The 26,717-nt window shown below is 24.3% G+C and overlaps 1 protein-coding gene across 14 annotated transcripts in view; it reads right to left on the bottom strand.

Annotated features, from left to right (window-relative positions):
* LOC129615681 (TLD domain-containing protein 2) overlaps window positions 1-20,983 on the bottom strand; it is a 112,964-nt gene extending 91,981 nt beyond the window's left edge. For 8 of the 14 annotated variants that reach the window (XM_055531021.1, XM_055531017.1, XM_055531016.1 and 5 more), the window contains exons 1-2: window positions 20,602-20,982; window positions 19,811-20,370 (exon numbers count right to left, since the gene is read on the bottom strand). In XM_055531021.1, the coding sequence (XP_055386996.1) occupies window positions 19,811-20,370; window positions 20,602-20,892 (851 nt within the window). In that variant the 5' untranslated portion in view covers window positions 20,893-20,982. Of the gene's footprint in view, window positions 1-19,810; window positions 20,371-20,601 lie in introns of all 14 variants that reach the window. The other 6 variants (XM_055531013.1, XM_055531020.1, XM_055531022.1 and 3 more) reach the window with 3 other exon arrangements.
* Between the last annotated feature and the right edge of the window lie 5,734 nt (window positions 20,984-26,717).

Genomic DNA, 26,717 nt, shown 5'->3' with positions numbered 1-26,717 from the left:
CTTTATTGAAAAACTAAACGCTTAACGCGAATGAAAACGTAGAAAAGAAACACCGTGAATAACAAAAAAAAAAATTTATTTTAATTTCATTTTTTTAAACTTGTCTTTTGAATATTAATAAAAATTGTAAAATGAAAAACGAATTAAAAATAGTCTGGCAGGAAGCAAACACCTATTTAATTTTGTTTTTCATACACAAGGTTTATTTAACCGAAAAAATATACAAACGAAACGTTTTCAAAAGCGAATATTATATGTTTTGATGCTAGCAAATTTAACCCTTAAACGTTAAATTAGTGTAACTGTATACAGAAATCTTTCAATAAAAAATTTTTAAGCATGGAAATGAATATTTGTCCATGAAGATGGGAAAAGTGCAAAAATCAGTCTGATCATAACGTGTCAAATATTTTATACATCATTTGCCGAATTTCAGCAAAAAATTTTTCAACACCTTTGCGAATAACACTCTTTTCATTATTTATAAAAATCTCCGCATGACAGTCAAATCATTGTATATTTTAAGAATTAAATGACAGAAGTCATATGATATGCAATTGAGGTTTAAATTGTAATAATATTAAAAGTGTAAGCCTCAATGTATGGACATTAATTGTAATTTCAGTTTTAAATTGTCAATTGAACGAGAACAACCGGTATTATTTTAAAAAAACAGTTGAGTTCCAGTATCTGCAAGACATCACATTATAGGAAATAATAAATTTTCTATGAAATTTTATAAATATTGTAATTAAATTATAATTATGAGGCACATTGATTACTTTTTAAATGGATCGTTGGAAAATAAGAAAAAAAGAAAACATTTGTATATGTGTATGTATGTAGGTAATTTTACATATTTGCGGAATTTTGTTTTTATGCTACGATTTTCATGTAGTATGTGCACACAATTATATAAGAGCGAAATATGCTAACAAATTAATATTACTAAAAAATATTTTAGCTTTGAATTGTAATTAAACACAAAATTAAATTTAATTTGAAAAACTTTTTTTTTTTGATTATTTCAAGATTATTATTAATTTATAATTTATCAAATTAAATTATAATTTTATTTAAATATATGTATGTATATATGTGTATGAGCAAGTTATAAATATAAATAAAAAATATAAACTTTTCTGTATGTGAAAACGTATGTATGTAATTAATTTAAACTTTTAAATTTTTATTATGAATATTCGTATATGTGCACATAGTTATACTATTCATGTACTGTATATTCGTGTATGCATGTGTGTATATAGTTCTACTTATTTTTAATTTTATGAAAATAAATCACTATAATATTTAAGTACTTTTATAACTATCTTTATTCTTTTCAATATTAATCATATGTAATAATTTATATACATTTATATATGTACGAGTAAGTATGTATATTAATTTTAACAAACTTTTATAACTATATCTCCCAAAAAAGTAACAATTATTATTATTGTATACCAAACGTTATACATTTTTAAATGTATTCAAAGAGATAAAAAAATTTTCGGTTAAAAATTTAATAAATAAAAATTTTTAATTATTTTTTTTTTGTATTATAAAATTTAATACTATATTTTTGTAAATGTTTAAATATTCACGATATATACGAAAAATAAAATTAAATTAAAAAATTTCTTTGTTAAATTTATTTTTAACTCTTGAGATATACAACAGGCATCATCTGTACGATTAAAAATTTACATCGAAACTAAAAATTTTAAATAGATTAGTTTACGTTTTGTATACGCTCGATATATACGAACAAACTGAGCACATTGAATATGCGAGACATGAAGACGAAAAGTATAAAAATAATAATAATAATAATAAGAAAGAAATAAAAACTCAAACTGGAACTGGAACTGAAAAAAAGACACAATATTTATAATAAAAAAAAATTATATACATATGTATATAAAATGTAATTTATGTATATAATGTAAATAAATATTGTATATATTATATATATGTATGTATATACACAGTTTTTTCGTATACAAATCACAAAAAGTAAAAATAATATAAAAAAATTAATATAAAAATAAAAATCATTTATTTCATTTTATTTTTATATATACAATTTTATATTATGCATTAATAAATTCAATATTAATATTGTCGTTTTAAAAGAAAAATGTAAAAAAGCATTTTCTACTCCGACCGTAAATAATGTAAACATTTCAAAATTTAACTACTGGGGGGAAAAAATGGCAGTTTACGAAATAATGAAGTTACCACTAAGCAGATGCATCAGAATGCATGGCAGCACTTCAAATTTTTTTTATTTTCTAATTTTAAATTTGCTGTCCATCAAAACATACGAATTGACAGAAGATTTCAGTAGCTGTTTTTGTTTAACTATACAAAATTTTGAAACTGTCAAATTTTAAAATGCTGCAATGCATCGTTATTAGTGTTCACTCGGCGTAAATAGAAAAAAATTTACCAGCTGCCAGATTTTGAAGTGCATCTTTGTATCCTGATTGTGTTTGCAGCTATATAATACTTACATGTAATTAATATTATAAGTGTAGTTTTTGATATTATAGGCAATCTTACTTTCACGCACCCCACGAACTATTTCATTATTTGACAATAAATAACTAAAATTAAAATATGTATGTGTATTCAAAACAGTATCTATTAGTTTGAACTAGATTTGAAGTGGCTTGAACTACAGAAAAATATTTTCGGAGTAAAATTAACTACATTTTGTACATTCATTGTACATATTGATAAGCAAAATTTTATATATACATACATATATAGAAAAAGTAAAAGATATGAAAGAGAACACATTTTTGTACGTAAAAGTATAAAAACATTCGGATTTTTATATTTGATTATACTTGTAAATGTTTAAATTTTACAACAACTATACAATATAAATATATTGTATATATATAAATAATGATAAAATATGAGAAAAATTTATTTTAAACCAAAAGGTGCTGAGAAGAAGAGTATAGGTATGACAAAATTTATTTGTTGTACTCATTTCTAAATAATTTCTTAATGAAAACGAAAATGCTATCTGAATTAAAATAAATAATAAGTAGACTGAACGGTGAACAAACAAATATAACATTTAGGTGTTTCCAAAAAAAAAAAATATTAAATTTTTTTTATCACAGAAAAAAAAAAATTTTTTTAACTCGTAGAATGATAAGAGATTGAGTGTATTCATTCGAGAATAATATCTTCAAAAATATTTAAAATGCCGCTGTATACATTGATCTGCAATGATTTTTTCTTATTAAAATGACATTGGACATAAAAAATTGAACAAAAACAAATTCTTTAATGTTAAGTCAAAGTCGAGGAGCCAGTGTTAGATTCTATGAGTCAGAGTCAAAGTCCATGAACCGTAGACACAATGAAAAAGTGGGGCCTGTAACCCACTAATCAGGCAATGTCCCGTTACAATCCCTTTTACAGTGCTAATATTCTTTCATCGACGAGCTATCAAATTCATTATGTTTTAGCTGTTGTAGCTTTGGCTACAATTTCCTTGTCACGTTACTCCTGTTGCTCATCTGTAGATAGTTTACTCTATTGCTGCATTGAGCCACAGATTTTAAGTACAAATAAATAATATCGTCTTATGTGAGTATATATACAACACAACATGGAATGGTAATATTCAGTATAGAAGAATATTACTCGTATAACGAAATTCACTGAACCATTTTATAGTTAAATAGTACATATTTCCGTTTTTTGTCCATAATACAAAATGATACAAAAGTTAAAATATTATTTAAAAATCTTAAAGTTGAACTTTTTATTTTTGTGCTGAAAAAAACAAAAACAAAAATTCATTTATTCTTTCCGCTTATTTTCATTTATTTAATTATTTTAATTATTAATTATTTTTATTTTATGCCAATTAAATAACAATAAACTTTATTAAAAACGTAGAATTTTAAATTTTAGACAATCACGTTCAATGAATTCTTATTTCGAGTTTTATATTTGCAAAACAACGTTTTAAATATGAGAATACATTTGGGAATTTAGCTGGAAACCTAGATAATGAGTAAGAATAAAATAATGGGTGTCATAAGCGTATAGCGTGTTTCTATTTTAAAAATATTCGTATATATATATGTATATATAATACGAATATGATGGCCAATATCAGTTTACTACAGTAAGAGTTTCGATATTGTTCACTTAATAAAGAAGAACCGCTTCGTACCTATAAAGGCATAACACATTGTACAAAACATTTGTATAGAACACTTTGTATAAGAAAATTCATGTGCATTGATTCAATTATAACTTAATTATTATTTTTGTAAATTATTTTAAATCATTTGAAAATTTTTCTTAAATCAGAAAATGTATATACATACAAGTACATTATTATGATTATTGCATATTAAATGAGTTGGTCATAAAATTATTCATATAATAATTAATAATTACTTTCCTTTGTACACTTTCTTTATACATATATTGATAGAAATTTTATACAAAATATACAAATATACTGTACACATACTTGCAATTCCGAAATATAAATTCCGAGTTGATTACAAGCCACAGCGAGTGTAAATATGTAATTAAACATTCACTATTTTTTTAATCTTCTTAATTATTTTCTTAATCTCTGATTTAGAAATATTAATACATTACACATACTTACATATTATAATTGTATTACTAATTAAATCTGTATTATGACAATCTGACTTAATATAAATTCAATGTTTGCTTTTGCTATAAATGAATTTATGAATGAATTTCATTTGTTAGTGATATTAATATCATTACATTGAAATGAAATCCTGAAGAAGTAATTGTATACTATGGTATACTCTTTATATACCGCATGATGCCGGGACATTACGGCGTAGACGAAAACGAGAAAGTTGAGGGTCTCTCCCAGAGGAGAGTAACAACTCCTTTCATTGAGCAGAGCCACAATTTTGGGTGCTAGGAACAATGGTCCTGCGCGCTCTGAATAGTTGTTGTAAACGGGCCATGATCGATCATTGGAAAAATTTCCCGGACCTATTTTATTTCAAATAATTTATGTCTCTCTTAACATCAAGAGTTCGGAAATTGACAACACTTGATCGTCCAGATTTGAGGCTATTAGTAGGTATACTCACTAGGCGTTTCTTGATGACGACAAAACGGTGGAACACTCATTGTGTGAATTAGAGGCGGTAGATCGGCTAAGGTCGAGATACTTAAAAAGGGGCTTTGAAACACCAATGAAAGTCTTGTGACTTGTGGTAGGTTCCATACTGCAATTTGTCAGGAGTCTACATATTGTGATAATGTAAGTAGGGATGAAAATCACAAAAGATCTTATGAATTGGCGTGAACCTAAGCGTCTCAGTCCCCAGCAGAAAAACATTATTACATATTATTCATGTAGGCTAAGCATATATTCATAATTATAATAGAATTTCGTATCGAGTACTACGGTTTTAAAATAATATTATTTGTATTTCAGGAGATTTTTAAAATAAAATTTTTTATTTTACATTTTACTTTGGCTTTTATATCTATAAACAACAGAACAAAATAAAAGATGATATTGAAATAAAAAGAGTTGCACATGATATTTATAACTTTTATGGATTTTACCACATGGCATACATTAATCTGCATACACAGTAATGCTATAAGCTCAATAATACACATATAATGAGCATATTATATCTACAATATATATATAGATACATAATATTCATATACACTTATATGTATGTATAATGCAAATGTGAGAAACAGCAATTGTGCAAAATCTTTCTATTTTGTCATCCTTTTTGTATGTTGTTTATTTTCTTTTCAAAATAAAATGTTGAATGCATATTTTTTTTTTTCAAAATTCGGAATACAATTCTGATAATCAAAAGATTTTGTATGTGTATGTATGTATTCAAAATGATATTATACTCATACTATCTATGCCATAAAGACAATTAAGTAGGAGTATAGTGCGGACGGAAGAAGATAGACAATTAGTAGTAAGAGATAAACGCGAATTAGATTATAAGTAAAAGAAAAACAACAAAAGATGAAAAAATTTAAAAATTTTAAAAGATAAAATTTATTACTTATTTGCTTCTTCTTTGCTGTTATTTTGGAAAAGTACGCGTTCCATTTCAAATTTGTTTGGTTATTATTATATTTGCATTAACATTAAAGTAGAAATACAAAAAAAAATACAAACAAGGATTTTAGAGATTTTAGTACTGCATGTATAGGTACTCGCTTACATACAACTCTGAAATAATATTAACATATGAAATGATCTACATCTGTTTAAAATATCGGCATGTTTATTTAACTAAAAATTCCAAAATGTAGGGTATATTTTGTTAGACACTGCAACGATTAACATTTCATGATTGATTCTACTGTATGTACAATATAATATACTTATATATAGATGGCAAATGTGATGATAACGTCATATTGAGATAATGAGATTTTAAATGAAATTTACGATGCATTTATGACATTTCGTAAATATTAATATAATAAAAGCGCATTATTAGCTATTAAATTTGAGTTTAATAAGAAATTTATGGAATAATTATCATTGTTTTGTGTTATTCATTGAACACAAATTATATAGCAAAGATCAATAGTGTGAGTAAAATTTAATAAATTATCTAAGGTTACAATTTAGAATAAAAAAATAATACCCATTTTATTAATATTATATAATTATTTTAAAAATAATATACGTATATCAAATCTCATTAATATATACCACGTACTATTCCATATATTAGGGACGGCAACAGTATATTGTTCGTGAACTATAAACGGCTGTTTGAAGATTTTTTTGTTTGCCGTCTATAAATCTATACGAGCAGTTCCCTATTCATTTTCATGTTATTGTATTCTAAAAAATTATTATCGTTCGAAGTTAAAGTTCGAGGTTATCCGTCAAAGTTAGAAATAATACGACTCATTAAAAACTGCGCGAATTAATTCCAGACCGACATCGAGTTCTTTAATAGACTGATGATATTTAGCTCAGAACGAAACAGTTAGTATTACTTTTGCTGCAGATATGATTGGTAATCTGGAATTTAATTCCAGTTAATTTGATAATACAATTTTAAAATCGACTCTCATCGCAATTATAGATTCCGAAATTTGAAAAATGTCTGAAGCTATCGAGGAGTTTATTAAATAATATCAAATTCTTAAAACTTCTTAAAGAAAATATTACAAAATATTCTATAAAACAGATTAAATAACATTTCTGCATCAAAAAAAGAATTTTTTTTTTAAAAAGATGGCAACCTTTTTCTTTAGAAAATACGTGCTTTGTGTTTATAAGTAACTTTTAATAAAATACTGTACTGTTTATAAATCATTCACACGAATATTTAGGTCTAATCAAATAAATAAACATTTATTTTATAAATTATCAAGAAAAGTTTCTTTACTCTTTTTTGCTCTTTTAATTTTTTGTTATTTTTAGTTTCTCATCATTTTTAAATTTTTCTGATTAAATTAAAATAATATTGTTTTTCATATGGCTATATACTGTCTTTGTTTGTATGTATGTATAGAAAAATGTAAAACATATGTATTTTACTATAAATTTTACTAATATGTACGTTAGTGTGGAAATTCAAGCCTCTTTACAAAAAATAAGTATTTATAGCAGAGGCTAAGTCAACATCTTGTAAAAGGAAGAAAAAAAAAACATTTTTTTTTGTTCATTTTACATTGCACATTAATTTAAATTAAATTAATATATAAAATGTATTTTATTGTAAAACGACAACACTATATTCTATATATATTATAATAGTATATACAACGCGTTGAACGTGCAGTAAATAACGTAAATAAACTTTAATTTTAAGCTTAAATTTTAATGATTCTGCAGACATTCATAATACTCGTATATAATAAAAACTAGATTATAAACAAGTTTATATGTTCGACATAGACGCAGCTATATGTACTTAGAAAAATTCACAACTAAATATAGTAAAGTAGATATATATCTACATTATAATATGTATGTGAATATATGTTTGCATCTATGTGTATTGAGCATAAAAATTATGATAAGTAAGTATTTCAATTTATATGAAACGTGCGTGACATTTGTAACATAGAGCATTTGAAATAACAAAAAAAAATCTTTTTTATTTGACATTTACAACATAAAATGAATGATTGGTAATTTAAAAGAATAGAAAATTATATAATATACAAGTACTAATCCACCTAAACAATAATAATAATACTAATATATAATATATCTATATTAACATAACTTGAATTGAATATAGAGCAAGTATATAACTATCCATTTTGCGAATTTAGTCTATTTTGTCTCGCGTTTTTCATAAAAATATCAAATTGAGTAGAAAATTTTGTGAAATTTTACAAAAACCGACTGTTCCTTGTCTTATTCTTTTAAGATATATTGTCATCCGAATTTTGCAATTATATAAAACCTCCTTATATTTAATATAATTGTTTCTACCACCTAATTTGTCATGAACTACAATTTAATAACTACAGTAAGTAATGATTCAAATTATAAAATATCTGCTATTTTCGATAAAAATTGTATATTTTCAGGAATTAGCTGATTCTTTTAGATTACAATTCTAATTTTCACGAACCGCAGTTTTACTGTCCCTAATATATACCAAGACACGTAATATATAGTAATGGTATATGATATATACGTATGTACATTGCTTGTAAAATTTCTTATATAATAAAATATGATGGCTTAAGTATGCATAATATCTTAGTCGTAGAATTTGTTCGAAACAAAATTGGGCTCCCAGCTCCTATATTTGGCAAAAGCTCCTGGCTCTTATAGTTGATTGTATCATTGAAGTAAAAGTTCGTTTCAAATATGAATTCGGAAATTTATTTCTTTAAAAAAGTTTTCCATTTTAAAAATTTAATCTAAGCTTTGAATGTTGTTAATGTTTAATAAAATTTTTTGCATATACATATACATATGTACATGTGTACTCATACGTATGATGCCATATTATAATGAACATATTTATTATTTCTATTTATAGAAAAAAAATAGATGAATTTGGTTTAAGTTTGATAGATTGTTGATGCTTAAAAAAAAAAAACAATAAAATTGAAAATTATTGACTCAAAAGTGGTTTCATTATTAACAATATTTACTTGATAATATAAAAGGTTAATTTATTTAACTTGATGATTGGGCCACTACTTGTTTTTTACTGTTTTTACCAATTTTTCATTATTATTCTCGTTTAAAGTCACTATGTTGTTTATCTAATATGAAAATCAAAACAAAACCCAATTAAGTTCAATTATAAAGCATTTATGACGTTTATATTTATTTTTTCTGTTACTTGAACAAAAAAAAAAGGTCTTCATTTAAAAAATTTAAAATGGAACGAAATTTATAATGAAAACACAATAATTTTGTATTTTTTTTTTATTCCGCACGTGATTTTAACTGATAATGGGTAGTTTCGTTTTGTGATGCATAAAAACGTTAACTTATAAGGATGTGCCACTTGAACAAGTGAGTATTCTGTTTTCTACAATTTGTTATAAGATTTTTTAAACTTTATTTGAAGTAAGAGATCCATTATGTCGATTTAGATTATTTCTGCCGTGGCTGCAGTTTATTTATATCTTTACTTTTAATTTAAGGCAGTCCTGGTTCTCTTTTTCTGATGCCTCACATGGTTTCCAAAAAGGCATTCCAAAGCAATGAACAATATGCATAACATTGAAAATTCCAAGTAATAATCACCTTTTTGTAACTTTATCACAAGATTAGTCATCGAATTGAATTAAAAAAGCCTGGAATTAAATTTTCAGCTTTTTGTTTTCTAATGTTTATACAAAGGTTTGTTTTCTAATGTTTATACAAAGGTACGATTATAAGACGCGTAATGGCAAAATTTTTAAAACACAAATAGTCTTAACAGATGTAAAAAAATTTTTTTTTCAAGTTTTCGATGGTGCCCTTTTGCTTTTCTGCTGATTGCAAAAGCTCACTTTGCATATATGATAGATTCAGCGCTGATTTAAGATTTTAGATTTAAGATGCATTTCCTCTGACACGGTTTAATTTTTAGATAATAAACTTTAAATACTTGCTTAGTTTTTGTCAAGAAATCAATTCTTTAATCAATGCTATCAAATATTGATGGAGGTACGTTGTATTTCTCATTAAATTTCAATGCGATTGAGTTGGGTACACCTTATATCATGATATCAAAAATATATTAATTGCCGGTAACCTGTAATATAAACGCATTATGTCTATGCTATAAAATTATTTTTTATTTGTATATACACGCCTTGATAAGGAAGCATTTATTTTGTAAAAGTCATATAAATAAAATTCCATTAAATATTATACTTATACGTTACATATATATACATACATATATATATGTAAATACTTTTTCAATTTTAATTCAAGAAATTTTGAAAATGAGATCTTTTTTAAATAAAAATAGAAATTAATGGAGTAAAAGAAGATAACTGTGGGGTATGAGTATGTTTATGTACATACACATGTACATACATATACATATAATAAATGTACATGTGGACGCTTTAAATGAAATTAGTAGATAGCAAGTAGTGTATTAAAAAATATTTAATTTGCCAGGAAGTTGGAAATTTTCAAATAAGAAAATAGGTTGGAAATAGTTCAAAACAAATAAATTATAATCTTCCCAATAAATTTTTCTTGTAAAAGTTACCAAGTTCTTCACATATATTTGGTTAATAGTCACCATATTAAAAGGAGTTCATTCGGAGTTTAATTCAAAAAATTATAATATAATTTTTACTAGGTAAAATTTAATTAATATTAAGATTAAAAATTGTAAAATTTTCGAAAATGAAAGTCAAAATAACAAGTTTTTCAACACCTCCCACACATAATAATCATGAGATTCCAAACATTTATAAATGGGAACCCAAAATACATTATGCTTAACCTTTTCTACCTATATAATATATACACACACAAATATTAATAATCTCCAAAATAATTTAAAAGCGAAAAAAAACTGTTATCTTATAAAATAAGAGTAAATGAAGGTTAATGTCCGGTTGTATGATTTGCAATAATAAATTTTTAAGGTTTTAAAGTCACAAATTAAAAATGTTTTAGAAGAGTGATTATATTTTTCATTTATAATAAAATTTTTAACTTTTTATTATTAATTTATCGGTCTTAACTTCATAATCGAGTGTTGAATTAAATTTGATTATAAAAGAATTAGTTTCCTCTTACATGAATGCAGTACTTTCAAAATTTATTAAGGAAACAAATATATGTATAATATAGAATTATTAATGTGGAGAGGAGTAGAGTATTTAAAAATTCAAAACTATATTGCCAGTTCTAATTTCTAACTAAGATATCTATGAAGGCAGCAATTCAAAAAAAAAATTCCAAAGTGACGAAACTTTTTAGTGTGTCCGTACACCCGGCAATAAAATAAAATTGCAATTCCCATTAGAACTCCGACAGTTCTATTAAAGCCCAGTCTTATCGTAGAGGATCAATAATAATTTCTTATATACTTTTCCCTATATTCTTCTTGACTATACAAAATACAAGTTTATTGTGTCTTCTTTGCTAAAAAATATAGGACGTATTAAGCTTGATTAACAAGAATAGTGTATGATCTACATTCAAAAATAAATTATAACTATAGCCTATCCCGAAACGTTATACATACATATCTGTGTACATATGCGTCTCTTCTTAACTGTAATTGAAATTAATTTTTCTTATTAAAAATTTTTTATTTTTTTTTTTTTGTTTTTTTCTTCTTTATAAATCTGTAAACAAAAGTATATTATTTTCTTTTCTTTACATTATTGTCTTCACTTTATTTTTTGTTTATCAACAAAATAATTATATACACACAAAAATATAAATAATGTGAAAATATTGTAGATATATGTATGTATAGCTGTGTATATAGTGTGGTAGTATATTTACTCCCTTTTTTGTCAACAAAATAAAAATGAACGCCTTTAAGTAGTCAATGTCAACAATAATAATAATAAATTTATAAATGATAAATAACAGTGAAATTGAATATGTACTTAAAAAATTCACTCATTTTTTTTTTTAAATGAAATTTATTTTTTATTTATCCGATTCTTTTTAAAAAAAAAAAAATTTTTTTTGAAATTCTTTGTTTTGTTTTTCGCTCTCTTTTATTTTATAATTTTATTTACGAAATTCAGTCAAGGTTTTTTAAACCGTATACCGAATTATAAGAGAAAAGCGCGTTTTAAATGAATGATAATTAAATCTCATATAAAAGAACATTGTAAACACAATGAAGATTATACAACGCGTGTGTGTGTTGGGATGCATTTTAAAAATAAATTTTTAAATTTTCTTATTTTTTGTTTTCTTATTTAATTAAGAAATTTGAGTAGAATTTTAGTCTGTTTTTTTTTTTTAATTTTTTCACTAAACAAAAGCACATTTTTGCATATGCAAATAATCATTAAAAGCATCTAAATAAAAATGTAAATAATAAATGAAATTTTTTACAAAAAAATTTAATTGCTAAACAATATTTTTGGTAATAAATGTTCGGTTGTTTGAATATGAAAATTGGGTGAAGCAAGTAAATTTGATTAAGAAATTTGTTAAGCTACTTGATTATTTACTTATTTTTTTTTTTGTTTTAATTATAATTTGTGTACATGATACACAATGTTGTGTACGTGATATACAAAAGAAAAAAATATTCTTTTTAATTATGTAGTATGATTAATCATTATAATATTTTTAAAAAACTAATTATAATGTCTCGTAAATAATATAACAGAATGCCGGTATATTCAAAGTCAACAAAATACAAAAAAAATTTTTTAAAATAAATTATTATAATAGCCATAAAAAATTCTTTATTATTTGTTATTGTAATTATTGATAGGGTTGCAAAAAAAAATAATTAACATGTTCCAATCGGCATTCTAAGTCAATTTTAAAATTTAAAATATATTTTGTAATTAAATTGTTTTGAATAGAGTAATATAGAATTGTGAATTAATTTTCAAATGGGAACCACAATAGAACCCCGCCTATAATAATTGTTTTAAGATTAGTTATACCTTATTATTGATTCTTGAATTTCAAAATTTTAGATTGTAGGTTCAATTATTTTTGAAATTGAAATAAGCAACCACCATAAGCAGTTACCATACTTCCACAATTCAAAAAAAAAAGTTTACTTAACTGATCTGTTTAAAATGCAGCATCTCTATATCTTCAACATATTCTGAGATATAATGAAATTGTAGTTATAAGCATATTGAAATACGGTATACACTATCAATTACAGATAAAATATTATTAAGATCCGTTCATATTTTATAAATTTACAATTCTTATAAAAATTTTAAAAAATGACAAAGTAATTTTAAATAGGTTGTACGTGCTTATAACCATGTCCGTCATATATGTTTATGTGCGTACTATATGCTAAAGAAAATTCATGTTAAAAATTTTTTTTTTTTAAATTTAATCGAAAATTTGTGCTACATAGAGAATATAACAGCTTAATATTTTTTTTATATTAATTAATAAAAAAACTATTATTTATAATTAAAGTTATATGTTTTGTCGGAAACGAACATTATTAATAAAAAAAAAAAATTCTTTCAATTTAATATTAATAAAAAGTTTCAAGTATAAGAGAAATATTGAAACATCATGTGAATTATTAGGCCGATGATATGTTTAAGAAATTTATATTGGAAAAAAAAAATAAATTAATTAACCAAAAAAAAAACATCTTTATTTTCAATGTCATGTAAAAGATCTTTAATAAATTTTGAAAATTAAAACGTAAAATGTAAACAATATTTTAGAATGATTTTATAAATGAAATTACAAAAACATCGTAGAAAAAAATCCATACAGTTTTTCATTCAAATCAAATTAGTTTTTAAATTAACAAGAAATTGAAATGTACTAAAATAATGAAAAATGTCAAGGTTATGTAAAGGTTTTTCAATAATTTATAAATTTTGGAAGGACTTACACCTATCCATAGCAATTTTGTATAACAGCCGTAACACATACACTGTATACTAGGTTAGGTTTATGTTTAGTTTGACGGGGCTATCCAAGGATACATTTAGGCCAAGTAGGCCCGTTGTGATACCGCTGGATCTCCATATCTCATATGAACCAAAATAAATGCAATTCAAGGAACCTTGGCCGTCTCCGTGCTTAAGCTGGTCATGAGCACAGAAAATGAGCCATCGTCTCCTCTTATAGAAAATGAGGCCGTTAGCGAGGCGGCCCACCCTCCTGGCGTCAAATAATGCAGTTTATAATGCATACTACATTTCTTGTCAAATTATATTATAGTATATTAGAAGCAAAGATATCGCTTTGCATATTTGTAATATTGAAATTTCAGGTGTATACGTAAAGGGTATCTCCTTTGGTGTTTCTGATTATTATTTTAAACATTTAAGGGTATTGATTTATTTTAAACTTTTTTTAATTAAATAGTTTTTTATGAAACTAATATTGTAATTAGCAAATTTTGAAAAAAAAAAACACTATAGAATTTTGTATAGGCATTGAAAAATTTTCCTTAATTTAGAATTTTATAAGAAAATATTGGTCTATATTGATTTAATTATTTTTATTTATTGAAGAATAAAATTTTTTAGAAAATTTCTACACTTACATTTTCTATGTATGCATATACGTATTTATGTATAATGGCGAAATGAGAAAAAACAACACCTGACCGAAAAATATTTAGATTAACACATTAATAATAAATAATTATGCTTACATAATGTAATGAATACAAATCCTTTGACCGTAAGAGTGTTACCGTTTGAGCGTATAAAATTTAACACAAAATTTCTGTACTACATGTATGCAAAGCATATAAGGTTGAAAAAAATAATAAAAGGCACAAATATTCAATACAATAACTATGAAAGAGAAAAGCATTAACAAGTCACAGTCATAATATAATTAACGTTTTTGGATATATTCAGAGCATGTGTTTCAAACCTACCCCTATATATAAATTAATTAAGAATAAAGGAGATTATCATAAATAATATTAATAGAATGAATGTGTTATACTGAGAACCTTTATATTATATATGTACATATACATTTTAACAAATGAATTGAAGGTCTCTTTGCTTTATAGTTTTTACAGTATATGCCTAGCTTAAACACTTATGTGGTATAAAACTGGCTTAAATACTTATATTTGTAATTTATTAGTGTCATTCCTTTTACACTTGTATTAACATTAGTATACATCATTCCTATGTATTACATATTAGATATACAAACGAGGGCTGTCCCAGAATTAAGTAGCCTAACCAAGAAAACACAATAATTTTGACAAAATTTATTTTTATTTCTCAACATAATCCCCTTTTAGGTCGATATACTTGGTCGATACACTTTTGCCAACGGTGTTGAATTGCTTCGATACCATTTTTATAGTAAGAACTGGGAAACTCTGCAAAATAGCTATAAACGCCAGACTCTACCTCTTCATTTGTAAAAAATTTTCTTCCACCAAGCCATTTTTTCAAGTTCGGAAATAGAAAGTAATCTGAGGGGGCTAAATCTGGTGAATAGGTGCGTGAAGAAGCAGTTCAAACTTCAATTCATTAATTTTTGCCATGGCAATTGCAGATGTGTGAACTGGTGCATTGTCTTGATGAAACAACACTTTTTTCTTCGTTTTACTTTGATTTCTTCACTCAAACGCTGCAATAAGTTTCCATAATACTCGTAAATATATTATATTAGATTAGTAATAAACTAGATTTAATATTTTATATTTAATATTTAATTTTTTTCCAAAATATTTAATTTTTTTCAAATTAAAATCTACATTATTATTTGATTTCCAAATCAAAATCAAAAATAATGTAGGCGGAAATTTGGAAATCAAAATGTTATTTACTGTCAATGTCATTTACTTTTATCAGAATGGCAACACTAATTTAGTAATTTTGACATTAAAAAAATTAACTGTTATGTTTATTATTACTATGTAGTATGCATGTATTTCTTATTTATAAACAATACTAAAATATAAATAATAATGAAAAATGAAATCAAAAGGAAAAAGTCAAAATAAATTATTCGGTTGACTTAACATGTGTTCAGCATTTATAATCTTAAATTAATGTTGTCATGATTTTTCCCTACCTTCTATCGCGAGCTGGTCAAACAAAATATATAAACAAAAAATTGTAAGTGAAAATAACTTATCATAGATATGGAAAAGAAAATGAAAAGAAAAAAACCTTCTTCTTAAAGAAAATTAATTACATTAATTTTCTTTTGATTGAATAATAGTCAAAGAACAATAAATACATTATAAGAATTGAGAGAAGAAATATACAAATAGACACAAAAACAAAATGATTGAAAGGAAATCTATGAAAAAATATTAATTGTTACTTCAATAAATAACGTTCATGATTGTGCGTTCATTTATAATTAAATATAAATTATGTATGAAGTGCATACTTATTATGTATGATTACGGGGCAATTTGTACGGCAGGGTTTAATTTTAAATAATAGAATATCATTAATCATTTCATTAAGAAATTTATTCAAATCGAAAATGGTAGTATTCTCACTCTCTTTCACAAAATATTTTCGATTTTTTTTTTTCATTTTAAAGTTTAGAATTTTAAAATCATTTTTGCTATTTAACGACGTACACACACATATTTCAGACATGTACATATAATTATTAAATACTGAAAATTTTATACCAACGGTACCATGCATGTACAGTAATAGCATTAACGATTTACAAGTTTTCGATAATATTTTCATTAAAGATAATTAATATTTCGTGTATTCGCCCGGGACAAATTTCGAAAGCGCTACCAATAAAAATATCGAATATGGCTGTAACTAATCTGATTATCACGAAATTTTATAAATCATTTCAAAATTGGGATCTTTATAGAATCAAAACTATCCCTTCCAAGCGATTAAAAAAAAAATCAATAAGAATTATTTTGGTCGTATTAAAATATATTTTGTCGAAAGTGACTTGTTGAGAACTACGTAACATAAGACACACCCTTTGAGACGAAAGAGTAAAAATGCGCGGCCTACAACAATAACATTTAATTGACATCTGTTTGAAGTGAAACGTTATACGCTTGTAAAGTATTTGTCCTCAAACTTTATAAAGTTACGCTTAAATTTCCCTAATATCATTTTTTTCTACAATGGTTCACCCACCTATATAATAAATCTTACTATTTTAAAGATAAAATTATTACAAAATTATGCTATTGTATAAGAAATCAATTAAATTGACAGCAAAATCATTTATTTTCACGCTTTTCATATCACTTTATATATGGTGTTTTTAATTAAATAAATTGGAATTTTAATAATCGAATGAAAAATTTCTATTCCAATAAATCTTAAAACATAAATAGCTAACTATATACAGTAGTAAAAACTAGTAGCAAAATTAATTTATTTACTGCACATAAGCCGAACACATAATATTAATAGTTCTCGTGTGGAATCTATTGCAAAATAATTTTGTGTACATTTTGATCTTGTTCAAATGTTATACGAATTTAAGATTTAAAAAATTTTAGAATTCAAAATTCATTTGATTTAACAAATGGGATTTTAATTGGATACGGAGGGTTGGGTTATATAAAAGTTAAAAAATGTTGAAAATTTAAAATCAATTTATTTATAGTGTACAGGAATTCCCTTCGAAATCGCTTTACAATTGTATTCGTTCAATTGTCAGAAATCGTAAAACTTGCTAATAATTTTCTTATTTAATGCGGGTACGAAGTGCAACTTGTAATAAATTAATTAATCAAAGCTTCAAATTTTTAATTGAGATTTTTTTCATTAAACTTTAATAATACAATTGCAATAATTCTTAAACAAACAATTAAGAACATAAATTGGTAGTCATAAACGCATTATATAATTTTTAATTTATGACAAATGTAATGTGTCATTTTGAACGCAATTAAAAATATCAAAAAATTTGATCGATCATAGCGGGAGAATATTTTATTCGTATGCTATATATACCATACACACATATAATTTTATACGAGCACACACGCATGTACAGATGTGTGATATTGTGTGATATTCTGGTATTTTTTTCTTGAAATTACTTTAAAAATAAATTCATTTAATTCACGTATATTGATTTATTATTAAAATATATGAAATTAATTAATAAACTTTTCATTAATATAAAATATTTTTTATTTATCATAGAATTTGATTAATCATACTTTCAATTTTCATTCATCTGTCATTCATATTTTAACACATACATACAAATTTAGTTTAATTGAATGTAGAACTCTTGCTAATTATGTACGTGTGAAAACTTAACCTAATTTCGATTATATTTTTTTTACAAAACTTAATAGAATTGTCTTTCACACTTTTACAAATTTCAAGATGTTTTCGGACATTTGTTTAATAAAATTATAAGAAAATTGTTTTTCCACGTGTGGCAAGTGTTCTTTGCTTGAAAAAAATTAATTAACTATAATATGAAATATTAATTGAGGAAAAAGTATTTTTATATTCCTGTATAGTACATACAGGGTGATACAGAAAGGTATACAGTAACATACAACAGTGGTTGAAAATTTGTTTGAGGCCCCTACCGGAACTAAAGTTTTAGGCAAAAACACTTGGAAAAGTATAGAAATTTTGTGAAAATTCGTTAAATTCTGTGAATCCTTGAAACACTTGAGATTTGACACCCAGTTTGGAACAAAAATTTTATCCATTTTTAATACTCTAACCAATGATATAAGTTGTTCAATATTTTTGTGAACAACCCTGTATATTCATATATTTGATGTAGTAGATGGACTTTGCTCAATTGCTATGAGTTTTTTATTTTTAAAGTTAATAATTTATGTGTAGCAATCAGACCCCCACAAATTTTGAAGCAGTATAGTGCTTAATTAACTAATTATCTAATATAAAACTTATTAGATATACTTATTTCAAGAAAGACTCTCGAATTATCATTTCTATCATAGTCAAATAATTTATTATTAGTAGTAGCCCTCTAAAAGTTGAAAAAAATTTTAAAAATTTGAACAAAATATTATTTATGAGATCATTTAAAAAATTTCAGCTGAATTATTGGTTATTAACCTATGATTATAAAAAATTTAATTTTGCAATTGGACATAATAGTGTCTTGGTACGTACTGTAAGAAAAATATGAATACTTTTTGATATCTCTAGAGAAGTACTTTTGAAAATGATAAGAAAACACAGCCGGAAATTCAAACGTGTTTATAAATTATGTTATTGACATTGAAATATATACGTACGTGCAAATGTAAACCTAAAAACAATTTAATATTTTATACTACGCCCATAAATATGCAATTTTATTTTCAATTATTTATAAATGATGCATAAAATTTCTTTTGTAGGCTCTACTAACCCCAGTGCATAGGCAATTTTTTTAAAATTTTAATTTAATTTTTTTGTTCCTGAAATTTGATACTATAAGTTAACCATAACATTTTCCCTGTTTTAGTAAATATTTTTTTAAGCTTATTAAGTGATTTTATTGTTAAAAATATTAGTAAAATGCTTTATAATTTGCTATCATAAAATCAATTCAAAAATTTTTAATATTCATTGCTGGTTTTCATGCTATTCAAATTATTCTATAATTATTAGTTTTCAATGGGCTTAATAATATTTTAAAATTAAGTAGAAAAAAAAATTTTAAATTAAATTTCACCTGCTCTTAATATTATCTGGCACAAATATATTCCACCATGAATTTCTTTTTTGTCTTCTAAAATTTATAATCTCTTCATTTTCATCAATAGTTGATGATGAAACATCACCATTAGAATTTTTTCTTCGATCCTCTAATGATTGTGTATCAATACTATCACCATCACCGGTACTAAAACTTTTTGAATAACTTTTGCGACGTCTACGTTCTAATTTTGCTTGCCAAGACATACGACGTCCACGATTTTTTGATTTTATAGCAGAATCCTTATTATCATAATTAATGTTATCATTTTCATTAAATGTTATTTTATTATTTTGTTTCTTTTTATTAATATTTTGATTTTGATTATTTTTATTATCTTCAAAAAATCTTACAACACCTTTTGTTGTTGGTGTAGGTGTTATTACAACATTACCATTATCATTGCTATCATCTAATGAATTATTAGAGCCACCATGTAATTGTGATGTAAATATTATATTTGGATCATTTGATGACCCATCAGATTTTTCTGTTTTAACAATTGATTCATAAAATGATGATGTTTCTTTGGCAATCTAAAATACAAAAAAAAATAATTATTATAATAATTGATATTTGGCTATTAATGTTTAATAGAAGATGTTATCAAACTGAATGAAAAAAATATAAAACAAAAATTTAATAAATTTTTACATGATTAAAGTTCGTGATTATGGGGCGGTTTTTTAATTGGAAAATAAAAATTTAATTAAATGATGAATGAAAAATTCATCCGAATTCATAATTTAATTAACAAAATTTCTTACCTTATCACGTCGTCCTAAAAATGCTACCGTAATTGAACTTCTTCTTTTATTTCCTTTATCAGTAAAACCACGGCCAGCTAATAAACCAATAGCAAGTGAACTACGTCGTGGCGGTTTCGGTGGTAAACCATATGTTTTAGAATTTTCTTGTTTCGAAATTGGTAATGGTGATGGTGATGGAGATACATTCTCTTCATCTGAATGATGTTCTTGTATATCAACTAATGATGGTATTGAACTATTCCATTCTTTTTTTGGTTTATATTTTCCATTTTCAAGTACATTTATCATTTTTATATAAATATAATATTTAACTTAATTATAGAAAATTGAATCACGATTTTATTTTATTTTTTATTATTAATTATAATTAATTTTTTTATTTAAATAAATTAAAATTAAAAAAAATTTATATGTATAATTTAAATCTCAATAATTCGATATTTCTATTAATTACTTTTCGATGTTTTATATTTGAATTCAATTCTTTAAACATTTATTTATTTGGAAGATAGTGATTAATAAAATATGATTTGAAATAAAATGCTATTTTACAAAATGCGCATTTAAATAATAAAAATTATTAAAAAATTATTATTTGAAAAAAAAAATCTAAAATTTTCTTGTATATCACGAAATTTATTTATTTTAGTGTTTTGATTTTCCTTGATTAAATAATGACGAAATTTATGCCTAAAAATTAAAAAGAAAAAAAATTTTCATATAAATAAATTAAAATTCAGAAACTAGCTTTCAATTAAACTTATAATACTTGTTGATCAGGCATTTACAAATCGATTTCAATTGAAATAGAATTTTGTGAATTTTTAATTTTATTTCGTTTCACAAAACATTGTAGTAGCTATAAAAATATTGTATTAAGTAAAATGTAATAGAAAAATTTCTTTACCTTATATAATAACATAAGAGCGGCCATACAACGCTACAACATTCGGAATACACATAACTAAAATTACTCAGTAGGTAATTTTTGAGGCATTCAGGCTGGTTCGGATGAGAGAAGGAAAAGGAGAGATTCGGCGGCAGCACAACGAGCCAATGTAGCCTAACAACGCACACAAAGGAATGCGTAAACCTTATTTATTCTCAGATTATTCAGTATATCTATCTAGTTATTACCAAATACCTTCCGCAATGAATGCAATATTTATCGATTTAAATATATGTATATATATTCAAAAAACAAAACGTATAGAAAGACTTTTTTTATATAAAACCCTACATATGCAATCATTATTAAAAACTAAACAAATAATTCAAATATCTCCAAATAGACATTCGGCATCCAACAAAACTAAGACAAAAGATTTACAAAATACCTAAAAAAATTTATATACTTATATCATTTTCGAAATATACAAAGCAGTCTATCATGTTTGGCGTAAAAATTCGCACATTGGAAGAACAATTGGGAAGTCAATGACGAAAATGTAATTTCTAACTTCCGACACTTAAAATATTTAAAGTTGCCAGAAACTTAATGCCAAATTATTGGCAAGTGTTAGAAAACGTTTGGTGGAACTATCCTATAAGAGTATGAACAATTTTTTTTGTATTTTTATTCTGCAGAAAAGCTGAAGTTACTAAAGTAACGTAAAAAGTGTGTTTGCTACTCTAATTTTTCTCTTATAAGTCGCTGTTCTAGCAAATGTGCGATATATGACTTTATACATATATGTATATGTAACATGTAATAGTATGTATGTATGCATGTTGAATTCGTAATGCTGTTGATTCTTTGAATAGAAATAATTAAGTGCACATGTACTCGATATTTTGTTATAGGAAATAAATCCGAAAATAAAACATATCCGAAAAATAATTAAAAAATTAAAAAAAAAATTAATTAGATTAATTTTTTATCTCAAAATTTGTCATGTTTTAGTTTTATCGTAAATTTTTTTTATAATAAAAAAAAATTTTTTACATTTACTTTAAAGGATTATCTTTCTATTTCAAAATAGACTCACAGTTCACATTAAATTTATTACGTATATATATAAACGTATATATATATATAGATGGCGCATTAATCAATTGTCAAGGTATGATTAATGTTGTTTACTGTAATAATTTTTTTTTTGGTTATAAAAATTTTGCTACATATTACCTTTATCAGCCAATAAATATTATACTTATATATAGGAATTAAAGATATTGCAAACAAACATCGTAAACTAATTACAAAAAGAAAGAGAGAAACATTAAATGTTATTACTTATACACATACATGTGTATAACAGTCGTAAGTATATTCGAGAATTTAATTAAATCAATAAATCAGCGATTTTATTATGGAAAAAAATACTTTAAACTTTTGATTATTAAACCAAAAAAAAAACAAAAAAATTTAATTTCATAACAATGACCTAAAAATGACTTTTTTTGTGTTTATGTCAAATTTAAATAATGTTTTATATTCTATAATTTTTTTTTTGCTTTCAGATTACAGGAGCTTACTGGTAAAATTTACGATTACAGACAGTGATACCCCAGAATAATTATTTACATAGAGCAAAGAAAAATGTATTTATTGAATTAAATGCCTATTCAGAACAGTTCCCCCTTTTTGAACTAATTTTTCGAAAAATGACAATTATTTAATATTATCGGAAAATGCTATATTATATAACGGACAAATTTATACGAGTATTATATTGTACAAAAAGCAGAGTATATGAACAATATTTTATAAACGAGTAATTTTGGCGAATCATTGTGAATGGAGAATCTTTGGAGAATGCTATTATGGAGAATCAGTGGAGAATGCTATTGGAGATTTTTTATGAAATAGCTCTTAAACTGAAAAAAGCAAATACAACATTTTTTATAAAACACATAATTCCGTTATTTTACATTTATATACAACAGAGCACTGTAAATGAATTTGATTACAAGTGAGAATTCTAAACAATTAGTTAATTAAATTTGGGTCTTAATTTTAGGTAATTCCATGAGCTGAAAATGTATTATTCGGCAGATGTTTACAATTTATATCTGACATGGCTTGAAAAAAGAATTTAAAAAAAAATTCTACATATCCAGCATCTACTGTATTTTATTAATAAATATTATAATTATTGAATTTTGATATATACAAGATGTTTCGTCATAGATCACACCACCCATATATTTTTTGCTGATTACACACGTGATGGCGAATTTAAGGTTTTTAAAGAAAAATTTATGAGATCTATAAGCTTAGCGGTTATAATAACATTATAAGTTAGATTATAAGAAGGTTAATGTACATGAATACCTACATAATTAGAATATTTAAAGAATGTGCGTAAAATAATTTGTGAGACATTTTATAAATTATAAAAATATTTGTATGTAAAATATTGAAAATTTAAGTTAATGGCGTTAGATGGTGTTAGTATGTAAGCCTTATTATATTTAAGTCAATGTATATTTTGTATAACAGTTTATATAATATTACACTTGTGTTACTCCTACTTATAGTATTTCGGCATATTAAATTCATTTTATAATTGAACTTCTTAATGGTAATGAAAATTATGTAATAAATTAATTTAGCAATTATTAATTAAGTACTTATTATTAATTAATATATTAATGAAAACATCATAAACTCTTATAATTAACAAATTGTTCAATTTGCTATCGGAAACAAGTGTTTCGAATTTTTATTTATTCACACTTACAAGTGCTTATAATTTCGTAACAAAATATTCTATTATACAATATTAATTTGCATTGTTAATTTATAAAGTACAAAATACTTATATATACAAATTGCATAATGAAAAATTGACCAATTCATGTCGTTAATTACCGATAACTTGTTTTTAATGAGTTGGTAAACAAAAATGTTTGTAATATGATTGATTGCTATACAATTGTTTTTTTTTGTTTGTATATTATGATAAATTTCTTCAACTGTAATATGCACACATAAGTATGTATATAGTTTATATACAATTTAATTGAAAAATTCAAATGTGCACTTATTGTTAACAAGTGAAAGGGTAAATAATTAACAAAATTTTTGAATTATACACGACGTATCATTTATTAAAGTTCTAGGAGTCAGATCTACAAGTCAATATTTAAAGTTTCCAAAGTGTTATGCACCACAATAAGTACAGCGCCTACTCATGAATTTTAAAAAATTTTATAGAATTGTAACATTTTTGTAAGAAACGCAATATTAATTTGATAATTCCTATCCCCAAATTTCTATTGTTTCAACCGAGAACTTAATCATATTCCGCATAATATTCATAATAACAATTTCGAAAGTTTTCCATCGTTTTCATATAGAAATGCGTCCTAATGTATAAATGAAATGAATGTTTCTGCGTAAAATTAAAAACAAAATAATTCCCAGTTAATTATGCCCTAGACTAAAAGAATACCCGAGAACTTTCGTTACACAAATTTTTATTGCATAAGTAATAAATATTATAAACAATTGCAAAATCATCCTACCCTATTCAAGACCCATTCAAATTCAATTAGCTTTACAAAGTAGATTGAATTTAGTTAGTTTGTGTATAACACTTATAGTTAACAATATTGATAAAAATTATTTTATTTATATCTCAATTTGAATAAAATATGAGTTATTATAAAATATTATGTGTAATAAATTTAAATATAATATTATGTATTTTAGAAAATTAATTTTCTTTAAGTAAGTATATATACAAAAAATCATTTAGATTAAATAGATCAAGTGACAAATATTTTGTATTTGTAATAATAATTATAGATAAGTAATGATAACAATGTTCAGGCGATATCGCTATCTACAGCCTAAGATTAATTATAATTTATTTCATGGCATACACGCTTCAGTATTATACGGCGAACTTGAAATAAATTAGGACAAATATGTATTATATTGATAAATGTGGGGCTTATGTAAAAAAAAAAAAAATCAAGTATCAATTTGTTAAATAGCTACTTACGTATATACATTGTACTTGAATTTCTACTTGTATTATGAAATTGAAATTGAAATAATGAAATTTAATCATGTGAATTTTAAATTGTTTTATTGAAGGAATTTATTGTGACCTACTCCAACGATATATTTTTGCTACAGTGATCGAAAGTTGTGTTAAATAAGTCCGAAGATTTCTATATTATAATCATGAGAGTTGCGTACAGTTTACATACGCTAAGGGATGAACTTTCTTCTTCTAATTATCATAATGATGAACGCACGGGGCGTTTTAAAATTTATAAATTAATCAAACTATTTACTCTGAACTATTAATTTCAAAGTCCAATATTATAATAATAAAAAACTACTTTAAAGAAGCTTAACAAACTATTAATAATATAGCTCGTGTGTACTTATTTGCACATTATTATTTATTTTTTAATAATAACAACAAATTGATTAACACTATTTAATTAAATTTAATTGATTAATTCATTTCACTTTTACTTACACCTAAAAAAAAAGCTTTTAATTTTAATTGTCGCGTGCCGCATCGTAATGAAACATTAAGTGCATATGTACGTGTCTATTGTCTATATGTATGTGCATAAGCAGCGAGGAAAAATTATTAAAAAAATTTAAATATTATTTTCATTTATTAATTCATTAATTTGGATATTTTTTGATATTAAAAATTAATATTGTGTAATTACATAAGTAGGAAGTTTTTGATAATTTCAAAAATATTCTTGCACATTTCTCACTCAGAACTTAGATAACAGAAAGACGCAACTGCAAAAACTGACAAATTTGACATTAGCATAAAAACAAAGTTCTTGTTGCTCCAAGTACTAAGATTTTTATATCTTTTTAATAGTTTCAAAAATTAAACCACAAAATCAAATATTTTATTATTTGTAGTTCACTGAAATGAGTACAAAATAGTTTCCGCAGCAGTAAAATCAAAACTGAGTTGCTGCGCGTAAATCTTTAAAATCTTAATATGAAGTTGTAGCTACAAAACAAGCTACAAAAATTGCACCCGCATTATCAAAAACATTTTTTTTTGACAGCACGTGAAAATGCTTTATTGTCGTCGTAAACACTTAGTACTAAGTTATAGAAATAAATTTTCAAAAACGCCGGTTAACCCTAACGTATTTATAGATTTAACAAAAAA

The sequence above is a fragment of the Condylostylus longicornis genome, unplaced genomic scaffold, assembly GCF_029603195.1.
Source record: "Condylostylus longicornis isolate FDR11 unplaced genomic scaffold, ASM2960319v2 ptg000144l, whole genome shotgun sequence".
NCBI lineage: Eukaryota > Metazoa > Arthropoda > Insecta > Diptera > Dolichopodidae > Condylostylus > Condylostylus longicornis.
This window is presented reverse-complemented; position numbering and strand designations above follow the sequence as displayed.